At 33.5% G+C, this 26,315-nt stretch overlaps 4 protein-coding genes and 1 long non-coding RNA gene across 7 annotated transcripts; 2 read left to right on the forward strand and 3 right to left on the reverse strand.

Moving 5' to 3' along the window:
• Positions 1–1,424: 1,424 nt before the first annotated feature.
• On the reverse strand, positions 1,425–26,199 carry LOC123669630. Its single transcript, XR_006745780.1, has 4 exons — positions 26,189–26,199; positions 25,381–25,382; positions 8,137–8,144; positions 1,425–1,506 (listed from the first exon to the last, which is right to left on the reverse strand). It is a non-coding gene; the product is annotated as an uncharacterized LOC123669630 (long non-coding RNA).
• Positions 6,204–7,036, forward strand: LOC123669621 (larval cuticle protein A2B-like). The gene is made up of 2 exons (XM_045603217.1): positions 6,204–6,261; positions 6,367–7,036. The coding sequence occupies exons 1-2, from the start codon at positions 6,253–6,255 to the stop codon at positions 6,946–6,948; spliced, it is 591 nt and encodes a 196-aa protein (XP_045459173.1). The 5' UTR covers positions 6,204–6,252; the 3' UTR covers positions 6,949–7,036.
• Positions 8,861–9,770, reverse strand: LOC123669623 (larval cuticle protein A2B-like). Its single transcript, XM_045603222.1, has 2 exons — positions 9,722–9,770; positions 8,861–9,484 (listed from the first exon to the last, which is right to left on the reverse strand). The coding sequence occupies exons 1-2, from the start codon at positions 9,728–9,730 to the stop codon at positions 8,960–8,962; spliced, it is 534 nt and encodes a 177-aa protein (XP_045459178.1). The 5' UTR covers positions 9,731–9,770; the 3' UTR covers positions 8,861–8,959.
• On the forward strand, positions 14,220–15,301 carry LOC123669619 (cuticle protein 21-like). Its single transcript, XM_045603215.1, has 2 exons — positions 14,220–14,304; positions 14,525–15,301. Exons 1-2 carry the CDS (start codon positions 14,248–14,250, stop codon positions 15,176–15,178), a joined length of 711 nt encoding a protein of 236 aa, XP_045459171.1. The 5' UTR covers positions 14,220–14,247; the 3' UTR covers positions 15,179–15,301.
• On the reverse strand, positions 17,894–18,709 carry LOC123669622 (larval/pupal rigid cuticle protein 66-like). Of its 3 annotated transcripts, none has more exons than XM_045603220.1 (3): positions 18,617–18,709; positions 18,229–18,507; positions 17,894–18,174 (listed from the first exon to the last, which is right to left on the reverse strand). In XM_045603220.1, the coding sequence occupies exons 1-3, from the start codon at positions 18,626–18,628 to the stop codon at positions 17,980–17,982; spliced, it is 486 nt and encodes a 161-aa protein (XP_045459176.1). In that variant the 5' UTR covers positions 18,629–18,709; the 3' UTR covers positions 17,894–17,979. The 3 variants fall into 3 exon arrangements, with proteins under 3 accessions (XP_045459176.1, XP_045459177.1, XP_045459175.1); XM_045603221.1 differs by having other exon boundaries at positions 17,894–18,159; positions 18,214–18,507; XM_045603219.1 differs by having other exon boundaries at positions 17,894–18,507.
• Positions 26,200–26,315: the final 116 nt, after the last annotated feature.

The raw sequence follows: 26,315 nt of genomic DNA on the forward strand, positions 1-26,315 counted from the left end.
CTTAAACCTTAGAATAATACTAACCTACAACTTGATGACGATTATTTATCTATATGTATAAATTAATACGCAAAGCAAAAACTTTATACCCTTTTTAACGAAAATTGCGCGGACGGAGGGGTATGAAATTTTGCACACTTATAGTTCATATAGAGGAGTGCTAATATTTTTTTAATTTTGCATAAAAAATACACTTAACAAAAAAACATTACACACACTACCATGTATTTGACACGCACGCACATATACTCTTTTGTTTATTATTATAGAAGTCTTTGAAAACAGAACCTTAATAATGTTCAAACTTATAATTTAAATTGATTATGGTCGAATTTCAAAATTCAATCTTAACTTGAGAAAAAAATAATCATTTCGTTCCTAGATATGTTTATTGATTTAATACATATTAATAACGATAACGTTCTAATATATATGGCTATCAATTCAAATAAATGAAGATTATTTATTTAGGATTTATTATATCTCATATGAAGAAAACATATATAATTATACTAGCTGACCCCGCAAACGTTGTTTTGCCATAACACAAAATTTCAAATATTTTTCTCAATTTGATCGCAGCACCAACTGTCGGGACAAACTGAAATTAAAATAGAATAATATTTAATATTTGATGCTGCGATGCTAGCGCAGTCTACCGGGTCCAATGTAAAACATTCCAAAATTAACAACTACTTATAAATGAAAAATTAGTTGAATAAACATTTTCCAGTGGACCAAATAGTGAATCTAAACCATCCTCGAATCCCCTTGAACCCACACAAAAAATTTCATCAAAATCCGTCCAGCCGTCTAGGAGTAGTTCAGTGACATACACACGCACACTAGAAATATGTATATAAAGATAGAATTTCCAAGAAACATTAAATTTGATTAAAGAGAAAGTCAATATGAGCTTTTGTACACAAATGATAGATAAATTAAAAACAACAGAATTTTAAATATTTATAAAAACTTAGACAATTTGAGAGGGATCCTTCTGTTATACGGAGATAGAGGTCTATGCCCAGCTGTGGGATGTTACAGGCCGATTAATCAACCAGACACTTTGAAGACAAAATCAAATTGTATCATTTTTTAATGTCAGTTTGTTTTTTACTAAGAGTTATTATACAACTGAATAGTGACCTAAATGATATTAAATAATAATTATAAACGTCCTTGCCTCCATTATAATGCATCAAATGCCTACCTAGTCGATAACTAAAAACTTTTTAATGACTAGATGTCGCTATGGTATTTGACATTGATTACTACTACTCCATTATTACGTCTCATAACTTGATATTTTATAGGTTATAATGTATTAAAATATCGCTTTCTTACGACTAATTAATTGTTGTCAGTAAAGCACTTGTAAATGTTTCAACTACAAAGTAAGTAAACAAAATTTTATTTATACTAATATTATAAAGCTGATGAGTTTGTTTGTTTGTTTGTTTGAACGCGCTAATCCCAGGAAGTACTGGTCCGATTTGCAAAATTCTTCCGATTTTCAAATTTCTTTTCTCAAAATCGGGTTGTTTTTTTGACATTTTATGAGAGTCTCCGCTGCGTAAGCAGTAATAGTTTCGCAAAAATCATGTGTGACAGAATTGTTCCTATTCCACGCGGACGAAGTCGCGGGCAGGAGCTAATACACAATAATAAGGACTCTTTAACTATTTATTATTTTTCTTTATTCTTTTGAAGAATTAAGTTTTCAATACATATTATGCATACATACATGTCTATTTAACCTCTTAAAATAAATATTTGGACTCCATTAATCGTGCTCGTCTTTGTTATCAATTAAGTAGTCATTAAAAAAAACGATGGTAGCTCAGTACACCATGTTGTCCATTCTTGAGGTCTAGAACAAATTCACCAGAATTAATCTTATAATGTTGCATGAGATAAAAACACGTGTCGAAATACAATGTCTGTTTCGAACGCGAATCGAACCAGCAACCGAATCGAACCTCACTGTACACTGTACATAACACTCAAGGTACATTTATTTATAATATTTACACTTTCAGTGATGAAGACAAAACAATGCAACTTATTGTCATAGCAGGACAGTAAAATTGAATGTATGCAATCACATATTCGTGAAATACTACACAATAGTCATCAGAGAAGCAAAGTCAAACATTAAAATTCAAATTCGGAACAACTAGAGGAACGCTAAAATCATTCAAGATAGACTGGATACTAAAACCCGAACGCAAACCGAATTCTGCCGAGAGGACCCGAACATGTACTAAAAATATGCTGAAATTTTCGGGTCCATTCCAATATGTGTAGTAATTGCCTCGGGTCCACTTTGTTCTCCGACGAATATTGCCGAATCGGACGTGACGAAACGCCTAAATGTGTCGCACGCTTTAGATATTTTACATATTAAAGAAGGTACAGGCTATAAAATATTACGTAATAAGTCATAACTGTGGAAAGGAACCGAAGAAATAAATGTCAAGTAATCAGTCAATTCATATCTGTCTGCTATTACCTATAACACTGGTATTAAGATGCCTTCGTTTACTTAACTTAAGAACAGATGACAGAATATAATATCATCATCATCATCATCATCATTTCAGCATATCACAGACATAGACCTCCATAAGTTCACGCTAAAAATGGTGTGAAATCATGTGTGGTGCCCATAGTCACCACGCTGGGCAGGCGGGTTGGTGACTGCAGGGCTGGCTTTGTCGCACCGAAGATGCTGCTGCCCGTCTACGACCTGAATATAATATATGTTAGGTTTATTTATTTATTTACTTAAATGGTATTGTCAGATGGAACAGCATAGTGTATGTAGTAAATAATTTGCATACAACTTAAAGATATTTTGCACTATTTATCGCTATGCTTAATCCTGTAATATCACGGGGCACGGGCCTCTTTCCCCGTGTAGGACAAGGATTAATCCACCACGCTGCTCCACTGTGGGTTGGCGGATATATTCCCTACTATAAGTAACGATTACTATCAGGTGTACATGATGATAGCCGGGACCGACAGCTAAACGCGCTCTCCGAGGCACGGTGGGGAGACCTACAATAACATACAACCAGACCGGAAATAAATATTTGTATTTTTATTTTATTTTAGGCTATACAACATTATGTTGTGAATCAAAATTACAGTGGAAATGAGTATGAATGTACCAAGACTTCACTTTGCACGTTCATTCTTTCAATTTAAAATAAATATCTCTACTATGTGTTGTAGTTTTTTTTCTAAAGTCACTAAGTTCAAATGAAAACTTTTTCAATAAAGTCTGCATTTTATTTTAATTCTTTCATGCATATAAAATTTCGTTTTACGAGGCGACTGGATATAAAATACATGTTTTTCTATCACAGACTACAATAACATGTAGAAACGCTATTTTCTTTCGAATCGATCACAATATAAAAATGCTGTAAAATGTCGAATATGCAGACAGAATGTTATCAAATTATTGCTAGTCTGTTCTATGTATAAAACATTTTATTTAAAAATGTATCTATTAAAAATATGAAATAATATTTTAAATAAAAAAAAAATAATGTAGTTGCAAGAACCTTTTGTTCTAAATGTTTTCTTCTTTTTTGGTACTACGTGTACATAAGCGTAGTAAAATTACACAAAACGATAAAATTTGTTAGTTTATAATTAAAGAATAATCTTAAAACCAACTTACGGAAAATTACGAAACACAGTTTTGATACAAAATGTACCAATGAAAAAAAGCTTTTCAAAAGCAACATTTTTACTGACTAAAAGTAACGAATAATAATAATAATAATAATAAGAATTACATGGCCTGTTCTACAAAGTTCTGACAGACCCAGATGTAGACCAGCCCAGCTCTATATCCTGGTTACAACACGGGAACCTCTTCGGAGAAACCGAAGGTTTTGTCTGTGCAATTATGGACGAAGTTATTAAGACGAATAACTACCGGAAACATATCATGAAACACGGAACTCCAGACATATGCCGAGCTTGCCATAAGCCTGGAGAATCCATTAGACATGTTGTTTCCGGTGGTAGTCATCTTGCTAACGGTGAGTACTTGCAGACATAACCAAGTAGCCAGGATTATACACCAACAACTTGCTATTCGATACGGCCTCGTTGAAAATGAGTTGCCTTATTATAGGTATAGCCCAACGCCATTTCTTGAGAATGGTCGTGCATTGCTCTACCGGGATCGATCTATTGTCACTGACAGGTTTATTGCAGCCAATAAACCTGATATAGTGCTAGTAGACCGATCAGCGCGCCGAGCAATTATTGTTGACATTACAGTTCCACGTGACGATAATCTCATAAAGGCCGAAAAAGAAAAATTAAGTAAATATTTAGACCTTGCCCACGAGATTACCGGCATGTGGAATGTAGACTCAACAATAATTGTTCCTATTGTTGTATCGGTTAATGGTCTATTAGCGAAGAGTTTCGACCAACACCTTAAGAAACTCTCACTTGACTGTTGGATCAAGGGTCGGATTCAAAAGGCAGTGTTGCTTGAAACGGCCCGCATTGTGAGGAGGTTCTTCAGCCTGGAAACTTAACTACCGGTGGCCTGGGCCTCAACCTGCCACCGGAGGACTACTATTTTTATATTTTTAAATATTTTTATTTGTCTTTTTTATAAATATATTTAAAAATGTAATCATAAGAAAATATATTGAATAAAAAAATAATAATAAAAAATATTAAAAAATTGCAAAACTTGATAAAGTTAACAGAAAATCACGCGATCTTCCCGGCGTTTACTATTAACCATTTTTCTTCTTAAAATATTTTAATGATCTAATAAAACATTAATTCATTTGTGAAGTTGTTTTCATACAGAAAAAATTCCGCAATGGCGTCATTCTATCTCCCACTATTTACACTTTTTAACAATCTAACGACTTAATTAACAATCTAACGACTGTTTTACTTAACTAATCGTTTCTTTAACTACTCGTTTAAGGTATCAAATTTAGTATTAACACTTAAATAGAAAAAATATGTAAGGTTATAGATACCTGAGAAATTAAACAGAGATTTAATTTGTCTAGTATATCACGTTTTGAATCATCAAATTAGAAGATCTAATTGCGAAATTATTTGCAATTAAATATTAATCACACAAAAACTGTCGCAATGTACGCCGCCGCGCCGTCAGCGCGTTATCGACTTACATTATCTAAATCGTTATATATAATCCTATAAAAAATGTTGATATGTATTAAATATTCAAAATAGTAACGCCATGTGACTATTAAAACATGTACTTATACAAACTACTTCCAGCGGCTTTGTATGGAATAAGATAATATCGTTCACAATTTTAAATGTTTTCAAATTAAAAGTGTTAGAAATAGTTCTTCATGAAGATACATTATATACTGTAACCAGAACTTTAATATATTTATTTACTTTTAAGTAATAAGGTTAATAAATATATTAATTTATTTAAATTAAGGATTAAGGATATCATTTAGAGGTAGAGGACTTTTTTTTCGAAAGGTTAATTTTTATAATTTTATTAACATTACTATACCTTACTAATATTTCTATACCTTAATAAGTAACTAATAGTATACTCTACAAAATAATGTTTATTTCACCCCTCAATTTATTTACTTATGGGATTACCACTATTTGTTCACACTACACACGTCCATACCAACGAACCACAGGGCTATCATCGCGGTCCTTATTTAATGTTTTTTTTTTTTTTTTTTAATGTAAATTCATGTATAAAATAGAGGATACATTCTGTTGTAGCGGTCCTAAAAAAATTTAAAAGAGGTGACGCTTCAGCTTATTGCCTCCACTGGTGACAAGAGGGGCTGATGCATTTTTGCCGAGAGAATCGACATAGCGATCCAACGTGGTCAAAACTTGTGGATCAAACTCTGTTCTGTCTGGTTCCCATTAGTAGCTGATTATATAAAAAAATTACCATTAATCTAAAAATAAAGTAATGAAAATGACTAATCGATTTTTTTTTTTTACTTAACCAAAACTGTTCTAATTAAAATATTAAACAAAATCGCCTTAGGGGTATGGTAATATATTTTATTTAATTTCCTCAATAATCTAATCATCACAATTATAATTACACGTTTTTTTTTTTAAAGATCAACCAGTGGTAATTTAGACGACGTCAGTACTGTACATGTATCGTTCGTGTATATAAGCTAGCAATTTCATGAAACTATATTCACTTGACAAAATACAACAGCCTAAACAACAATGGCCAAGGTAAGACCAAAATTTTCTAATTTATAATTACGTTTTAAACAAATACTTTTTTTACTCTTTTAGTTCTACTGGTTACTAACAGTAAAAACTATTTTATCTTTCCAGTTATTCGTAGTCTTCGCTGCCCTCATCGCTGTAGCCTACAGCTCAGTAGTACCAGTGATTAAGAGCAACGAGTACTCCAGCTTCGCTTATGACGTCGCCGACCCCAACACCGGAGACTACAAAAGCCAAGTTGAGAGCAACTTTGGTGGTGTTGTTAAGGGACAGTACTCCCTTGTCGACCCTGATGGCACCCAGCGCGTCGTTGACTACACCGCTGATGATGTGAACGGTTTCAATGCGGTTGTGCAGAAGAACCCTCTTGCCGTAGCTGCCCCCGCACCAGCCGTAGTTGCCGCTGCTCCTGCTGTTGTTGAAGCTAAGACCGTCTACTCCACCCCTGTAGTGACCAAGTCTTACGTCGCCCCTCAATTTTACTCTGCTCCCACCGCTGTAGTAGCTAAATCTTACGTCACCCCTCAAGTCTACGCTACTCCTTCAGTCTATGCTGCTTCCGCCCCTGTTTATGCTAAATCTTACGTTACCCCTCAAGTTTACGCTACTCCCTCATACTACTCAGGAGTAGTGCCCTCAGTGTACTCCTCTGGAGTCTACAACAACTACGGTTTTCCTTACTACCTGTAAATGCTGTCTCGGCTAACGTTAATACTATGTTTGGCTTGTATATACATGTATTATGTTAAATAAATCTATTTCCTAAAAAAACATTTATGTTTTAAATTTTTATTTTCTTACTATACTGATTTTACTGAACTACAAATTCGTAAACGCAATTTTCATTCATGTGTAAATATTAATTTTTACCTAAACAGTAACTCATTAAGAGTAAAAGGAAATAATACGAAGAACAACGACAAGTGTAATAAAACTACAAAAAAAAAAAAAAATTTTTTTAAACTGAAACTAAACTTTGCTTGGGTATAATTTAATACTTTTAATAAGAAATACATACCATATATATTTAATCAACCAGACTTAGCAATTAGCAAGTTGAAGTGGCAGTGGGCAGATCACTTGTATAGCATGACCGATGGCCGCTGGAGCAGACGTGTTCTAGAGTGCAGTGCGTTTTGGCAAACGGGACGTTCTCCGGCCTACTGGACCGACGATCTACGTAAGATTGCCGGTGATGGCTGGATGAGGATTGCGGAAAACCGTAATGTTTGACACGAACTTGGGGATGCATACGTCCAGCAGTGGACTGCGATAGACTGATATGATGAAGATGAAGATAATCATGAATCAGACTTATTGTTTTACCATGTCTCTTATTAAAACGAGACACAAAAAAGTAAACTTCATGTTCTTAAAGTATTTCAAGTCCTTAAGTTGGTTGGGTTGTTTGGTAGAAATGGCTAATTAACCATAAGTCTACCCATTGTACTGCACTGTTTGTAACTATATTTATGTTTTTTGTAATATATTAGTGGTGTACAATAAAGTATAAATAAATACACAAACAGTTGCAAAAATGTATATATAGATATTCCTCAATATTAAATCCTAATGATTTAAAACGTAAAACCCCCGGCACATTTTAGCACAGTTCACACCAAGTTGAACATTCAAGATTTATATTTAAAATTTAAAGAAAATTCTTCATTTTATACACTTTATAAGGACCAAGACAGTAATATTTAATAATAAAAAAACAAGCAAAATTAGCCAAGCTGTTTGTTTTTTATTTTAGGTAATATTTCTGATTTTATTTTACTTTACTGGAAAACCTAGTCATTAGCGATTAATACTACAATATAAAGTACCTTCTCCGAGTTCCAGTTTGATATACCCAAATCTTATACCTATCGAAACATTTTAGTCTCCCAAACCTAATGGTGCTGTTTAAAGCCTTTCGCAGTCCACTACTGGACATAGGCCTCCACAAGTTCAAGCCAAAAATGGCGGGAATTCATGTGTATTGCCCATTGTCACCACGCTGGGCAGACGGGTTGGTGACCGCAGGGCTGGCTTTGTCGCACCGAAGACGCTGCAGCATTTGGATGATTATCCCGCCATCGGTCGGCTTTTTAAGTTCCAAGGTAGTAGTAGAAAAATTTCAATATAGTATAATAGTTGAGATGAAACAGGTACAAAAACTGTTCAAGTCTAGCAATATCTTATGTCCTAGAATTTTTTTTATCAGTAAACGATGAGATATGCCATAAACATAAAATCCCTGTATTTAATATTTTGACAAATATTTTTATCTATTTATGGTAATTGTTCTACTGTTATGAATAAACCAAAATTATAATCTCTTTTCATACTAGTGACACTTACAATCGATACACAGGAAACAATATTAACATAATGTACCATAGCTTTAACTATTACTTCAACAAATAAGGACTGTATATATTAATGATACTGACACCTATATTAAATTTGAATTAAAATTATAACTGAATTGACTAAAAATTCCTAATTTAAACATTAACCATTAACAAATTCTCTGAAATATTTTTTTTGGAACTTTTATAACAGTAACATAATAATTAATGTGACTTAAACAGAACGTTTAAGACAAATAAGACAATACATTTTCAATTACAATTTAATTTATTTAGTTTTACAATTATGAGTATACATGGTTTATCTACATTGTGTCACAGAACACTTCTTCACATATCCGATTTTACACGTATTTAACAGACGGGTAGGGGTAGCCTGGGTAGTATGAGGAGGGGTATAATCCTGAAGCGTACACTGATGGCGAAGACAAGTACGAAGGCACAGGGTATGTGCGAGATGTGAACACTGTTGGTGAAGATACCGCATTCACTCCAGGAGCGACGAAAGACTTGGCTACTACAGGAGATGAGCGTGAGAAAACTGCGGGAGACGATACAACAGGTGATGCAGTAACAAAACGAGAAGTAGCAACAACAGGAGCAGACACGGGGTCTTTGCGTACAACCGCGTTGAAACCGTTGACGTCATCAGCAGTGTAGTCAACAACGCGCTGGGTGCCGTCAGCATCGATCAGGGAGTATTGTCCTTTTACAACACCACCGGAACGAGACTCCACTTGGCTTTTGTAGTCACCAGTGTTAGGGTCGGCAACATCGTAGGCGAAGCTGGAGGATTCATTGTCCACACTGACTGCTGGTACCACTGAGCCATGAGCCACAGCAGCCAAGGCGACGAGAGCTACGAAAAACTGAAAACATATTGCATATAATTATTGTATCTTGAGGATAAAATTCATACTCAACGAACGTAAGTAGGACGTAAATCCTGTGTTAGGGGCCCGGAAACAATTACAACACAATCAAAACAACCAGGTAACGAAAAATATCCGTATAGCCGGGACGTATATACGGGAATCGAACCCAAATTGGAAAAAAACGCGATAAGCAAAAAAGAAACTTATCAATTAATTCTTCTTTAACCATACCTTGTTCATTGTTGTTATTATAACAAGCTATTCGCATCAAATGAATATCGAGCTTTCAACATTCAAGCTTTTATATGATACAAAAAATATACGTTTACCTTAAACGAAATACTAGTTGATCTATAAACATCACTTAATTATGTTTATATTAGACATTTTAAAATAATTGCGGAAATCGTAAGATGAAAAACATGTGTTAATTACTTATTATGTAGTTAATAATACGCTCATTATAATGTTATTGATACAGCATACACTTAGTATCACTTTATTGTTTGGCAACATTAATCTAAAAAAGGATCCAAATATTAAAAATTAGAGAATGTATTTATACGTGAAAGAAGTGAAGTTAAATAATTTATTTCGCCATAAGGTGATTGATTATACATATATACGAACGTCAAAAAATTTTCTACATTTGCAAAAATGTAACGAAAATAAAAAATCAAAGTAGCAAAAACTACAGTCAATTTAAAACATTAGGTAAAGCACCTTACGTATTGTACCAAGTGATATCTAGCAACGTTAACTTAGTCACAACTTCAACTACCTACGTTTTATTACTTGTAAGTTACATTCGTAAGTTTGGTTGCAAACATTTGTATTTGTACTACATCACACAGCAAATTGTATATTGTGTTTGCGAGCAAACGAAAAAAACCGACCGAAAAAAAAATTACAAACGCACTAGTTGCACTACGATTTTTGAAGGTTCCCTTTGATTTCATTATCAGATCCTGGTTTTCTTGTCATGGTACCACCCTTGAGATATCTCCTTTCCAACAATATCAAAATCGATTCATAAACTACAAAGTTATCCACGAACACACATAAAAAATATATATATTTCCGGTCGAATTGAGAAAACTCCTACTTTTTTAAAGTTGGTTCAAAATGAAGTAGCGATCACAAAAGCTGCAAAGAATTTGCTCGTTTGAATATTTGTACCCAGTTTTATAATTCTATTGAAAGTAACGAAATTCAAGTTAAATAAATTTCCGATAATTATGATAATGATATAACGACCACTTGACCGCTACCCAGGTCAAGGCCACTGACTACAGTCAGCGAACGCGAACGCTTGTGACTTCGATTCCAGCTTAGGATAAACATTTTATTGGACATAATGATGATAGGCACTGTATGGTGTCTATATTTGTGTTATGTGTGTTTCTAGATACAAGATTTTACTCTGTGTGTCGGGAGTCCGGAAATACACACAGAGCACAAGCACACACACCCATTCCACGGGAAACATCTGTATGGCCAATACAAATGTGCCATGAGCGGGCAACCATCAACCGCCAGCGCAACAGTCACAAACCAGCGCTGTGACCGTTGCGCCAACGCGTGGTCTGTATCGTAATCTAAAGACTATTAAATATAGGGATTCAATTAGTGCCTTTCCGTTAAATGATTACCGCAGATTGCACAAATATACTTGCATCAGTACAAAAGCCAAAAAAAACATTACTGATTATTGACAAAAAGTTTTAACGTTTGCTTCCGACTTTGCCACTCATAATGACAAAAAACTTGGCTCAACTTGAAGCTATTTTTGACAATATGGTCCTGCGATCATATTTTATTCTTCGAGTGGATGAGAATTTTTTTATTATACATTTTTAGCTTAACTATGTAGTTCAAATTTCAAAAAAAAAAACACTGTAATAAAAAAATAACATAATGGCGGCAATACGATCGGAGATTGAATGTATTGTTTTCCAAACAAATTAAAAACAGTAGGAATTAAAAAATAAACATAATTAAAAAAAACAGCACTACTACAATAAAAGAAATAATAAATAGTAACGTAAATTAAATGTCTGATCCTGAGTTTAAACTAGCCTTAACATATTTCTGATCATGTCATATAGGGTAAAAGCCGGATAGTTGCCCCACTTTTCGAAAAAGCTTAATTTTTTAAAAATATGAACTTGCTGAAAATTATTTAGTATGTATCTCAAAACATAGGCCTTTTATCTTCTATAATAGCCTATTTTTGTGTACATAATTAACAATGGTTTTGAATAAATATTGTTTTATTTCACCTCTTAGAAAAGGGATAGTTGCCTACTATGGCGGATAGTAGCCTAGCGTGGAAAATGCTTCGAGGGATACTTGCCTCGTGCGGGGATAGTAGCCTCGGTAAATTTTTTATTTTAGATAGAAACAAATTTATATCAATTAAATTAGTCTTTATTATTTATTTAACAGTCCTTATAATTTACTGAGATCTTTTATTAAGTATAATGTGAAATAATAATCATAACATTATTAAATAGTTTTCATTTTTAATGATTTTAATTATAAAAATATTATTCAAACTTAAAGTTATGTACGTTATTATGAAATATTAGCATTTATTTTAAATATATAATAATTTAGTAAGTAACTTTGGTGTTAACTTTAATTTTTGCCAGCAGCTAAGGTTTCCAACTTTCCACATCTTTGACAATAATTCTTGAATGTGGTGCATGTTTCATGCAACCACATCTGACATGTATCACATAGAATCCAATCTGACTTTTATTTCGTTAAATTGTAATTCTCATAACATTCTACGCAATAATTATCATTTTTTTTTTAGTAGAAACTTTTTAATTCGTATTTACTATTAAATTATCATTTTTGACTTTTAATATCTTTTGAGTGTCTCTTATCGATTTTTCGTCCTTGCTTCTTTTGATTAGGAGTCCTATGGTGGCTTTTCCTTTAAGCGTTTTTGAACTGAATATATTTTCTTCACTTTCACTACTGTCGGAACTGTCAGAACTGTAAATTTGTAATCTTCTCTTCCTTAATGTTTTTACTTTTTCCTGTTTCATAATATCTGTGTTATCGGATTCAATTTCACTGCCTTTCTTAGCTAATACTTTACCAATTTTATTATTTAGTTGGACACCGGTTTAATCCATATTAAATATTCTATCTGGCTTATTCAGCAAATTATTCTCAGTTAAAGTAGTTATTAAGAGTTTGAAAAAATTTGCAACTTCTGTTCTGTTGAGACTCTTCGCTCTTTCAATTGATAAGCCCTCAGCTTGTCTCAAAGCTATTTCAGGATTTCTTTCAAGAAAGCTTTTTAGTCATTGCGGTCCAGCCATTTTATTCTCATTGTTAAAGCTGTGCTTTAATTTCAACTTTTCGGCAAACTGATAAGCTAATTGACGAATCACAATTCTGTCAGGAGGAAAACCGGCGTCTCCGAGCTTCAATATATGAGCTACCAGTCTTTTTTCATTTTCGTAGCCAAGAACAGGATATTTTCCTAGAAGTGACAAAAAATACAATTGCGTCAGCTAAGAAGGTGTGTAGATAGAATTTTGTATTTATACTGGACCTTTAAATCGAAAATATACCTTGAGTTAGTAGTTGCTGGTTACTTGTTTCGTAGCGTCTTCTTAAGGTTCGAGAGGATATTCCGTATGTTCGAGAAATTTCATTGATACCTTTTTTTTTCTCTCAATTCTTCCAAGGCAAGTTTTAAGGTATCTTCTGTCCAGTTGATGTTGCGTTGCACCACGCCTGGTTTTCGCTTATATTTACGAGGCATTTTGCTTATCTAGAATAAATATATAAAACAGTTGAGTAGATATTTATTTTAATTACAACAAGTTAGAGTCACAGTAAATTCGAAAAAACAACAAAAAAATGAAATTCGTCTTTACTTGTTAAAAAATGTTTAGTTTCTCTAGGGGCAACTATCCGCGAAAGTAAGTAGGGCGGCTATCCTTTTTGATACGGATACTTGCCCTTTACATTTGCAAAATAAATAAAAATTATTTTGCAATAAAACATAACAAACAATGTAATTTAAACTCTAATGCATGCGAACAAACAAAAAGTTGACTGAAACCACGATCAGTAATAAAAATATTCAATAAAAATTACTTACCAATATAAGTATAACGCCCGTCAAAGTTTCGCCGCGGAAGATATTTGCTCACACGGACAAAACACGTGCACCTATTCCGATGGCTTACATCGCACTAAGGCCTGTGGGGGGTCACTACTTATTGTAGTAAAGCTCTAACACAACTTATATTCCTAACATAGTGTATTAAAAACCGGGGCATGTATCCGTCCGAGGCAACTATCCGGCTTTTACCCTAAGTGACTCTATTAGGAACTGTACGATGTTGACTCTAATGTTGAAAAATAAAATTTTAATATAAAAATACTTTATGTGATCGATATGTCCCTAGACGACCATGAACGTTAAATAATACAAAGCGAGGAACATTTTAGGTTTTACGCTTAGTAGAACATGGCCTATTTTCGAGAAAATAAATTTTATTAATAGTATGGCAAATAGCATAAACACGTCGACATAAAATTATTTCTGACTTATATGAATATCAATTAAATAAGTTAACGTCTTAAATTATTTTGATACAAGAATTTCGTGTATCCGGAATATTCATTAGATTGTCTATTAAGACAGTAAAAATAATGGTATTTTAAAGTTCAACCAGTACTCATAAAAAATACGCCCTCGGATAGTACGAGTTGTATAAAAGCTAATGCTCAAAAAATCGACATCAGTTGACGATACGTTATCATCTGAAGCAATGGCCAAGGTAAAATATCTCTATGTAAAATATATATTTATTATAATTTCTGCTATTCCATTTTCTTATTAATTCATTGTAAAACCACATCAGATAATTAAACAAAGGGAAGTCTTGAAACTAAATTAAAACGGTTGAATTTTTTTTTTATCTAATAACTTCGATTATTATAAATCATTTTGTGTAGGCTTTTTAACTAGATAATTAAAACATTTTTTTTTAATTCCAGTTCATCGTAGTCCTCGCTGCTCTAGTCGCTGTAGCTTACAGCTCAGTAGTTCCAGTTGTCAAGGAAGACAACGACTACTCCAGCTTCGCTTACGATGTCGCCGACCCCAACACCGGAGACTACAAGAGCCAAGTTGAAAGTCGCGTCGGAGGTACAGTGAAAGGACAATACTCCCTTGTCGACCCTGATGGCACCCAGCGCGTCGTTGACTACACTGCTGATGATGTGAACGGTTTCAACGCGGTTGTACAGAAGAACCCTCTTGCCGTAGCTGCCTCCGCACCAGCCGTAGTTCAAGCTAAGACCGTCTACTCCGCCCCTGTAGTGACCAAGTCTTACGTCGCCCCTCAATTTTACTCTGCTCCCACCGCTGTAGTAGCTAAATCTTACGTCACCCCTCAAGTCTACGCTACTCCTTCAGTCTATGCTGCTTCCGCCCCTATTTATGCTAAGTCTTACGTCGCCCCTCAAGTTTACGCTGCTCCTTCAACATACTTTGCATCCACCCCTGTTGTAGGAAAGTCTTACGTTGCTCCTCAAGTATACAGTAGTCCTTCAGTCTACTCAAGTGTATACGCTCCTGGACTAGTTTCCAGCTACTCTTCCCCTTACTACTCAGGCTACGTACCTGTTACTAAAAAAATCTACTGGTAAAAATGTAACAACTGTCTGACAAGCTTGACCTTACTTTAATGATTTAGGATTAGTTGCTGTGTAAATTGTTGTAAAAACGAAAACGAATTGTTTATCAAAATGTAATAAAAACATTTAATAAAATCTTGAGTATTTTTAATTCTCTTCATATAAAATTAAAACAAAATATTTTTCATTTTGTGAGAGTAAAGCCCAGCCTCTTTGAAGGCGTGCGGTAATTTTTAACCTAAGATTCACATTCAGATACGTAAGGTTCAAAATAGATACATATGATTGACACGTTAACTTTTTAATAACGAAAATAATATCTTAACACTATTTGCATCCTATGCCTTTGTCCGCGTTGTCGTAATCCATTTTCAATTCAGTATAAGTTATTTAAATGTAAATAGAACATATGAATCACTTAATGATATAAGCACACATTTCAAAGGTCCGCTCTGAACTAAGATACCGATAAAAATAACTAGAAAGTACAGAAGAATCACATAAATTTCGATACGCGCTAAATTCTTCGGAGTTCCATCTGTGGGAGTAAACTCCACGATTGCTATTACAACTTTTCATTTAACAGATAAAGTTCATTTTATTACTATATGTAGAATGAAAACTATTTGTCTTACATCCCATAAAATAGTTTGAAATGCGTAATATTTTCACGAAACGGTCGATTTGAATTCATCATACGAATTTGCATAAGAAGAAATTCTATTGTTATACAAATACATACAAGTCATACGAACTGATAGAGGTCACCTCCATTTTTGTCTATAGACCTCGATATATCTGTAGCAAATTATTGTCTACGTGTATATTATATTATTTTAAAATTATATTTATTATCCATCCGCAAAAACACCATCAATTGGGGTCTTTTTACACGGCTGTGAAACGCCCTCTTTGTTACCCAGATCCAATCAAGGCACAAGCTATCGAAACCTAACGAAAGACTGACAGCCAAGCCAGTGAAACCTTTAAGGTCATAGAATCCTGGCCCTTTTGGGCGAAATAATGTGACCCCGGAGGCAATGTCATCCGGTGAAGGAGGTCACCCTCTAGGCCCGTACCCAGACAGGCTCTTGGGTCTGTCAGAAGGAACCGCGACGACGAATTATCTTCTAACAAATATATATTTTTTTAAATTTATATTACAACTAGCTGACCCGGCAAACGTTGTCTTGCCGCTATACGCTATTAAGAAATAGGGGTCGGTGGTAGAAGGGTGAAAGTTTAGGGTTGTATGTATTTTAACGCCAAATCACAAAAAATAAAAAAAAAATTAAAAAAATTAGGGTTGGACTACCCTTAACATTTAGGGGGATGAAAAACAGATGTGGTGCGATTCTCAGACCTACCCAATATGCACACAAAATTTTATGAGAATCGGTCAAGCTGTTGCGAAGGAGTTTAACTACTAAAACCACGACACGAGAATTTTATATATTAGATGATATATTTATATAAATTTGTATCAGTACATAGATAACTTATAATTTTAACCGACTTCAAAAAAAGAGGAAGTTCTCAATTTTTATTTTATTTTTTTTATTTAACTGACTTCAGAACTTTTGACTGGGTGGACCAATTTCGACTTTTTTTTTAATCGAAAGGTAGTATGTTTCATTTTGTCCCATTTAAATTTATTTGAGATCTAACAACTACTTTTTGAGTTATGTCTAATAATGCGTTTTTGACTTGATATACCGATTTTGATAATCTTTTTTGTTAGAAAGGAGATATCTTTAGTTTGGTACCATGATAAGGAAAGTAGGATTTAATAATGAGATCCCAGAGAAATCGAGGGAGACTCTCAAAAATCCGCATAACTTTTTTGTGGGTGTACAGATTTTGAGAATTTTTTATTTAATCGAAAGCTGATGTTTATCATGTGGTCAGATTTAAATTTTATCGAGATCTGATAACTACTTTTTGAGTAATCTTTGATAACGCGTAGTTACTTGACTATTTTTTCGTCGATCTTCGTTGTATTACTTGTCGATGTAATTAAAGTCGGTTTTTTTCAGTTTGCGAGCAAATACAACTATTAAAGTGGACGAAATGAAAGAAGTATGTAAGGATCGTAGCAAGTGGAAAGAAGTGGTCTCTACCTACCCCTACGGGAAAGAGGCGTGATTGTATGTACTAACTACTATACTTATTTATGAACCGATTTTGATAACTCGAAAATCCGCATAACTTTTTACTGGGTGTACCGATTTTGATGATTTTTAATTTAATCAAAAGCCGATGTTTATCATGTGATTACATTTTAATTTCATCGAGATCTGATTACAACTTTTGCAATAATCTTTGATAATGCGTATTTACTTGATTATTTTTTCGTCTACCTACGTTTTAATAATTGTCGATATAATTGAAGTGGGTTTTTTTTCGTTTGCCTGCAAACACAATTATTTTGTCTACCTACGTTGTATTATACTTTTCGATGTAATTGAAGTCGGTTTTTTTTCGTTTGCCAGCAAACACTGAATTATCAAAATCGGTTCATAAACGACAAAATTATCCTCGAACATACATTAATATATATATATATACGGTTGAATTGAGAGTAACCTCCTCCTTTTTTTGAAGTCGGTTAAAAAATTATATTTATTTGACGTAAAAACTTCATATTTTTTAAAGATTTTGAGATTTAGAGAAAAAACAGCAATATTATTAATACTAAACTACTTTGCAAATAAGAAAATAAAAAAGTTTTGAGTACTTTACCATATATTTATAATTTTAAATACATAATATTTACAGAATCAATTAGAAGTCGTTTTAAATTGTACAAGAAATTACCAGTAGTTGAGGGGAGCAGAATAAGAAAAGTGACCAGCTGAGTAAACAGCAGGAGCTACGAATTTGCTGGCGACCACAGCGGGGGCTGAGGCAACGAAGGCGGGAGCGGCGTAGGTACGCGCAGCAACAACTGCGGGTGCTGAGGCGACAACGGCGGGTGCTGAAGCAACCACAGCAGGGGCTGAGGCAACCACAGCAGGTGCAACTACAGTCTTAACTGCAGAAACAGCGGGAGCAGCAGCAACTACTGGTGTAGCCACAACAGCGGGGTCTTTGCGCACAACAGCGTTGAATCCGTTGAAATCATCAGCTGCGTAGTCTACAGTACGCTTGGTACCGTCAGCGTCAAGGAGGGAATACTGTCCTTGGACATTGCTGCCTACACGTGTCTCGACCTGGCTTTTGTAATCACCAGTGTAGGGATCGGCGACGTTGTACGCGAAACTCGTGTAGTCGGCATTTGTTCGAGCCACTGGCACTACTGAGCAGTGGGCCACAGCTGCCAGGATCAGTACTACAACCAACTGTAACAAATAAAGGAAATAAATAAATAATAAAACAATTAAAATAGAAAGCGCCATTGTTTAACTTTATTCGCAATCGACAATTAAAAAAGCGAATGCCAATACGTACCTTAGCTGCCATTTCTTGTCTTGAAATTATCCGTTCGAATAATGATGCTTATTCATCACTCTGATCGCTTTTATACTGCTCTGATATGATAGTAAATCAGTTCCCGGTGAAGCGGTCACTTGGCGTTCTTGAAAGAGGCGGGACGGCTTAACAAAGATTAATTTGTGACATACGAAACTTGCGTTCTAACTAGATACATTCATACACAAACTAACAGTTTTAAAATAATTTCATTTGTTGTATTGTACTTCTATAATACTTTATGTCCCTTACCTAACGAATAATAAAAAAAGATACTCCAAATTTATAAAATGAAATTTCAGCTATAACAAATAACAACAAAAATTTTGTTAAACTCAGCAATATAAAATTTAGCCAATGTAAATTGGATACTTGTACATTTTGAGTATTTTTTTTCTTTTTTATACAATAGTCTATCTTTAACCCTGAGAAATGTAATTGAAACTATGTTTTAAGAACTTCAAGTTACTAGAATCATCACTAGTAAAAATTTATGAAAATATTGGTCGCACCTGCCTATATATTTATGTACCTATTACGTACCCACACTAGACTAATGCAATATAATTGATGGTGTGTTTTTTCACTTATCTCTATAAAATATCTATTGAAAATTTACTATCAATGTACTTAACATGTGAAATACCTAAAAAGAAATAATTGTTTTTTTTTTTTTCTTTAGTACATAAATGTTCTGAAATTGATGTCTACGTGTTTCTAAGGTTATTTTCTCTTTGTATATTACATAGTAATCGATTACCTTGTAGAGCTGTCGCATCTCTGAAGGTGTTTGGTCTGAGTGTATGTGTTTTGTATTATATACGGGGCTCAACACATGATTCACATCTGACGGCTGAGTTTGAGGCGTTGATTATTATCATTTTATTGCCACCTTGGTTCATCCATCATTATCATCATTACAGCCTATACAGTCCACTGCTGGACATAGGCCTCCACAAGTTTACGCCAAAAACAACGTGAACTCATGTGTGTTGCCCATAATCACCACGCTGGGCAGGCGGGTTGGTGATCATAGGGCTGGCTTTGTCGCACCGAAGACGCTGCTGCCCGTCTTCGGCCTGTATATTTCAAAGCTAGCAGTTGGATGGTTATTGCGCCACCGGTCGGCTTTTTAAGTTCCAAAGTGGTAGTGAAACTGTGTTATCCCTTAGTCGCCTCTTACGACACCCACGGGAAGAGAGTGGGTGGCTATATTCTTTAGTACCGTAGCCACACAGTACGTACAGTTGGTTCATCCATTGGTACATTATTTAGTGACAAAAGCTAATTAAAAAAGATATTAAAGTTTTATTTTTTAGAACTTTAAGAATAATGTCATGTGGCTCTACTTTCTTCAGGAGATGTAAATTTTTAATGTATTAAACTAAATTTAAGTGAAATTTATACTCTTCATCTCATCAGCTACACACATACTCTACGTCACAAACTACCTTACTTTCATGCCTTAATAATTATTTTTAACTAATAATAACATAGAATTCGTATTTTCTCCTGTTGACCAAAAAAAAAAAACAAAAACCTTTTTCGTTTTCCATTGACAAATTCTAAAATCAGAAAATAGATTTTGGAGAAGGTAAATGACAAGTTGTTTAATTATAATTTAATTAAAATTCATTGGTAATTTATAACATATATTGTTACATATTTAGTAAATTTATAACATATTATGTATCTTATAAAAACTTTTTTAATGATGGTATAAGATTGATTTTTAATTTTTCAAATGTTTTCATGGAAGAATAGCGCTGTATCCTAAAATAGTTAGAATGCCTTTTTGCAACTAACTTTATAGTTTAGAAGTCGTTAATTTTTTTTCTTCTCTTCCCCTTTAACAATGCGGTCACCGTGAGTAATTTATCATATATCATCTATTTTATTCAGAAATAACATAGCCTATACAACAGACGCCGCGTTGGTGCAACGGTTACAGTCATGGATTGTATCTGTTGCGCTGCCGATTGCGGGTTCGATCCACGCACGTGACAAACATTTGTATTGGCCATACAGGTGTTTGCCGTGGTCTGGGTGTTTGTGCAATCCTTGTGGGTCCCCCCACCGTGCCTCGGAGAGCACGTTAAGCCGTCGGTCCCGGTTGTTATCATATATACCTGATAGCGATCGTTACTCATAGTAGGGAATATATCCGCCAACCCGCATTAGAGCAGCGTGGTAGATTAAGCTCTGATCCTTCTTCTACATGGGGAAAGAGGCCTATGCCCAGTAGTGGGATATTACACGCTGAAGCGTGATACAACATCACGCAAAAACTCGTCCCGATAAAACAATATTTAACGAATATTTCGATGAACAAATAATTGACATTTCACTTTGAAGGTAAGTGGCTTTTCGATCGGACGTCAAATAGACGATTTATTTTTATAAATAACTGACGCGAGGTGACCATATAAGATAGGAGCGCGTTTCCGTGTTTTTTGTACTCCAAATACACACGCGTACATATAAACGTGTTTTTGTTATATAATTGCTATCATACATCTACACACTTAATATTAAAGTTATTAATGCTTAAAGTTTTAATGATTGTTTGTTCAAATTATAAGTGTCTGAACGTTATAAAGTCCATTATGGAGATAGGTTACATTTCGCTCTATACTATAAAAACAGTTCAAAAATTTAAATCAAATTTACGTAATTACTTTTTAATTTTATAAAGTACCTAGTTTTATCAATAGTAGCTTATAAATAATTGACTTGTTGATTTAAAAAGCAAATTATGCTGTAAAAAAATAATTATAATACATTTTTTTTTTTTTTTTTAATCGGGTATCATTCACTTCACAAACTTTAGCAGTCCGAGTGGGGAAGTACCTCGATGTTACAGAAGATAACAGCTAAAAAACTGCTCTCAAGCAGTGTTGTGTTCCTTTAGTGAGTAAGGTGACCCGAGCTCCTGGGAGGGTGGGGGGTAGGGGCGTAACGCGCTTGATGCTTCTGGTGTTACATGCGTTTTTAAATTACTTTAGTAGGTAGGTAATCGTTAACCATCACGTGAGTCGAATGCGGGTTTGCCGACCTAATTGTATAAAGTAGTTAAATGTAGTCAAATGTTGAATTGTCAATTACCCCACTCTCCCCTACACTAAAACTACTTATTCTAATTTTGTTTTTTTTTTTTTTTTCGTAAATCATAAGAAATTATTAATACTTTAAATTTATTGATTGACTAGTATAAAATTTGTTTGAAGTAAAACAAAACCGTCAAATACGTCTTACTTTTTTGCTATATTTTTTACTTCGTTTTCTCATTAATAGTAATTTGTAGACGACTGATTAGTATCTTGTAAATAAAGCTTACAGCTTAGTAGGAAAATCAAAGTTGTTTCCAAATCTACTGTCAAAAAAAAATTAAGTGTTTCGTTGTGTTTAATGTTCGAAGGGTATTTGTTTAAAACAACATCTACAAATAAAATTAAGAAAAAATTAGCACATTTATGATTATTAATAATAAAAAAAAAACTTTTTCTTAACATAGGAATAGTAAAATAGGATATTTAACAAGCGTTGTTGTGAACTCATGGACAAAAATTACCAGTTTTCAAAATTTTCAGTCAGTGATCGTGAAATTAAAAAAAATTATAGAATGATTGATTGTTTCATTCGCCTGTAACGTCCCACTGCTGCGCAAAGCCCTCTTTCTAAATATACCAAGAATGTTTAGAAGAGTTAAGTCTAAATTTTTTTGCGACATTTTCTAAAAATAAGTCTTTAAAAAGTCAGTGGTTATACAGCAGACTTATCTTGCTACTATTACTGCATATTAAGGCATCTCCGCTCTTCACCACAGCCGACGTATATCTAAAAAATTCAATTGGATTAGCATAATCCTTATTTCCATTCTCTCTAGAATTATCCTTTGGAGCTCAACCACAATCATCCTTTACACAGACAAAATAAAGTGAAAATGCAAATTTTTAAAATATCCATTTGCATGTAGTACCTATATTTTGAGTTTGAATAGAAACTCTTACTGAAAATATAAAAATCAAAGCTTTGTTGATTTATCAATTACCTATACCGGTTTGTTGACAAACGCCTAATGAAAGTTGTTCTTTCGACAAAATAAAACCATGACTGCACCATAACCGACAATGTGGTTAAAAAACCAAAATAGCATAAACCATAAGAATATTTAAATTACTTAGATAGAGGTATGTTTCCAAATTTCCTCTTTTTTCTTGTTATGAATTAAATGTATCAAGTAATCAAATGTTTTAATAGACTTAATTACGACTTGCATGGCAAAGCCATTTTATGTGTTTACAATTCCAACATTATTTATGTTGTTATTATGATCTGAAATAAATAGGTCGTAGTTATCTTCTTATATAACAAAAAGAAATGTATAACTTCACAAAATGGTCACAGACTGACTGTTTCACAGTCAATGGCAAGTTATAGGTTATAGAAATGATGGTCCATGTCTACACATTTTTTTTGTATTGCGTTACTTTCCGAAAATTTTAAGCTGGCTCATACCTAACGCTAACTTTTAAGTCTTACAAATGTAGGTTCTTAGCGTACCTATTTATTATGTGTGTATTTATGTTTGTACATATTTTTGTATAGACATATGTTCACCAATAGGTTCAAAAATAAAATTCAAATTAAAATAATACAAATGAAACAAATTTAATTATATTTTAGCAACATTTTTTTATTAATTTAAGAATCCACAATGGAACAATTTATTTTCCATATATCTATACCTAAGTCAGATTGTAGGTACGTGACGTGGGATTGTTTACGCAATACATATTTATAATTAGTGCACTTGGACTATTATACCTGTATCAAAGTTCGTTTTATACAGTATTTATACAACTCTATTCGAATAATACGTGCTGCTCCGTCTATCAACATGTACTGTACAGAAAAAGCTGCATAACTTACAGCTTGAATTAAATGATCTTAATGTAACACAATTGTAATTAAAGCACTGGTTTGGATACAATAAATAAAAATTAATTTCATTGGGTAGTATTAGAATCTCGTATAAAATTAACAGCAAACGCACAATACGTATATTCGAATCGATATATATCAAGTTAACACAAAGCTAATTACCGTGAAAGGTCAGAAACACTTAAGTGGAGCGACGGGCAGCACGTAGAGTGCAGCATCGACCACTTAATTATGTTCAGCCGGACCAAGCAAACATAACAGTTACATACTACCATCACATTAAACTAACATTAAAAAAACCGACGTAATGTTACCACACTAAAAAAATTCGCTAGAACGAGGTAAATCATCAATGTTAGGATTATACAATAAATTAATTTGCTAATTTTAACGAGACGCGCGTTCTCTATTTAAATTCGTGTTAAGCTCCCGTAATTTAAATCGCGGGAGCGAATGTCGGAGCCCGCGCGACTCCACAACACAAAGAAGCGTCGCTGTGGTCATACCAATCGTCACAACGGCTTGGTACACCATTTTTCCATATGACAAATTTGTACATCTATCATTATATGTATGTACATTCAACCCGCTTCACAAACCCTCTACATCCCTCTACTTTATCCTATCGTATTGTACAAAAAATGAAGTCAACTAATAAAATATCTAAAATCACAAGTGCTATTCTTACTGTTAAGAAATTTTAATATTTTTTTTTTCATATATATAAAAAAGTCGCTTAAAAAAATCACAGACAATCACTTCCCTTTTACAGACAAATACCATCGACGACCGATTAGTTCACTAAGCATCATTAGTTAACTACGTACAAAATCCTACTTAGTTTTACAACCATGATGGTTTACGTTACAATCTTACGCATTACTATCGACCTAAGCCTGCACTCACACGAGCACGTTTGTATACCCTTGCCCTTCACGAGTTACTACACGAATATAATATAAATATACACAAAGCAAACATTTAATATGGTTACAAGTTGCCGTTTCTTTTTAAAATACTTGTCCTCTGTGTGCGGACGAATTTTTTGCAATTTTAAGCTTCTTCGACGTTTGAAGATACGTTGAAAATTACAATCCGGTAATTTAATAAGAAACATCAACGACGTGAACCTTAGGTCATATTACAATCCTATCCAATCGATCGATCCAACATCGCGGGCTGTCGTACATTTTAATATTCAATTTTGTACTGTACTCAGATAAACCTACGTTAAATTATAGTTCAGCGGATGCTCCAAAAAATATAATATTGGCAACATTTACATAAAATCCAATATCATAATTTCCATTAATTACTTTTGTACTGACAATTATTTTAAGACTTGAATTTGTACTTTAGTTCTTATAGAAGAGTGCTCTTTTCGTCCGACAGCTAATAAGTCGTGGAATTAATCACACATATGACACCAAGATATTTTTAAAATGACACCGAGAGAATAAATAGAACATAATGATATTAAGAATTTTATGACACCTATTTACAGTCATGGAATGATATCTTATGCCACACTTTAACATTTTCATAATAATTTAATGAATTGTTATTAGCTTGAAATTATGAGGATATTTTTCGGAATTTGAGTTTTTTTTAGTAACAAACTTTCCAATATTGCACAAAATAAATACTATTAAAAATTAAATAGAGTAGAATGTTTATAACTGCGTTTTTTGTACATTTTTCTTACTTTGAAATTCGTTCAAATCTAGTATTAAAACGATTAGTGCTCTTAATAACAATTATTATACTTTTCATTTTAATTTTAATAATCTTAGTTAAACGTCTGTTATCTAGCGTCAAGTCATTAAGGACGAAACCGAATAGTCTTACGGCCGGTCTTAATTACCTGTAAACTATAGTTAGATTTCTAATACAATTCGTAAGTTGATACCAAAATTCTATTCATAGTAAGCAAAACTGGATTTGTTGGAACCAGTCGTAAGTTTATCAAACACGTTTAATGATATAACACGAAATGAGCACATACTCGTAAATGATCTTACATTAAACGCTACAGAACATTTACTCATGATTTTGATTATAAAATTCGTAAAGACAAACACGCTAACGCTTCGTACTAGTGCACTACTTTATATAAAAGAAAAACACCAAATAATCTTAAATAAATTCCTGTTAGTTTTTCGTGCAACTATATTATGATTATACGAATGACCAATTCCTTAAATAATGTACTTAAAATTACAATAAATGTTAAACACGATGGACGGGTGTAACTTGTCGTAAAATAATATGTGATTTAAGAAATAAAAGGAAATAAGGAAACGTAAAAGAAAAAATAAAAACAAAACAAAATAGAAAATATTTTTGTTACATTTTTTTTAATTCGCAGAAACCTAACAAACAATAATTTTTCATTTCTCATCTTCTTAAAACATAGTAACATCTATGCAACACAAGAAATAACTGGGAAAAACTAATAATAATAAAATTATGAAAAAAAAAATATGTTTTTTATACTCCTTAGAGTGACGAAGGTACAATTAGTTTACGCTGAATGACTGCGGATCGATCTCTCAACGCTTTTTGTGCTTTAAAATGAGGTAGAACATCAATGAGATTATTAATAACTAGCCTAATTAACAATTATTACTTATATACTAGGACTATCAACTCGACTCAAAGGTAACTTCGCTCGTAACTTCACGTCGTTGAGCACAGCCGAGTTGAAACAGGCAACTACCTCACAGAGATTCAA

This window comes from Melitaea cinxia, chromosome 3, assembly GCF_905220565.1.
Source record: "Melitaea cinxia chromosome 3, ilMelCinx1.1, whole genome shotgun sequence".
NCBI classification, from domain to species: domain Eukaryota; kingdom Metazoa; phylum Arthropoda; class Insecta; order Lepidoptera; family Nymphalidae; genus Melitaea; species Melitaea cinxia.

Excerpts from the sequence above, each read along its gene's own strand:
- LOC123669619 (XM_045603215.1), top strand. The coding sequence starts at position 14,248 with ATGCTCAAAAAATCGACATCAGTTGACGATACGTTATCATCTGAAGCA. Across the intron at positions 14,305-14,524 it reads CATCTGAAGCAATGGCCAAG|TTCATCGTAGTCCTCGCTGC; the intron begins GTAAAATATCTC and ends TTTTAATTCCAG.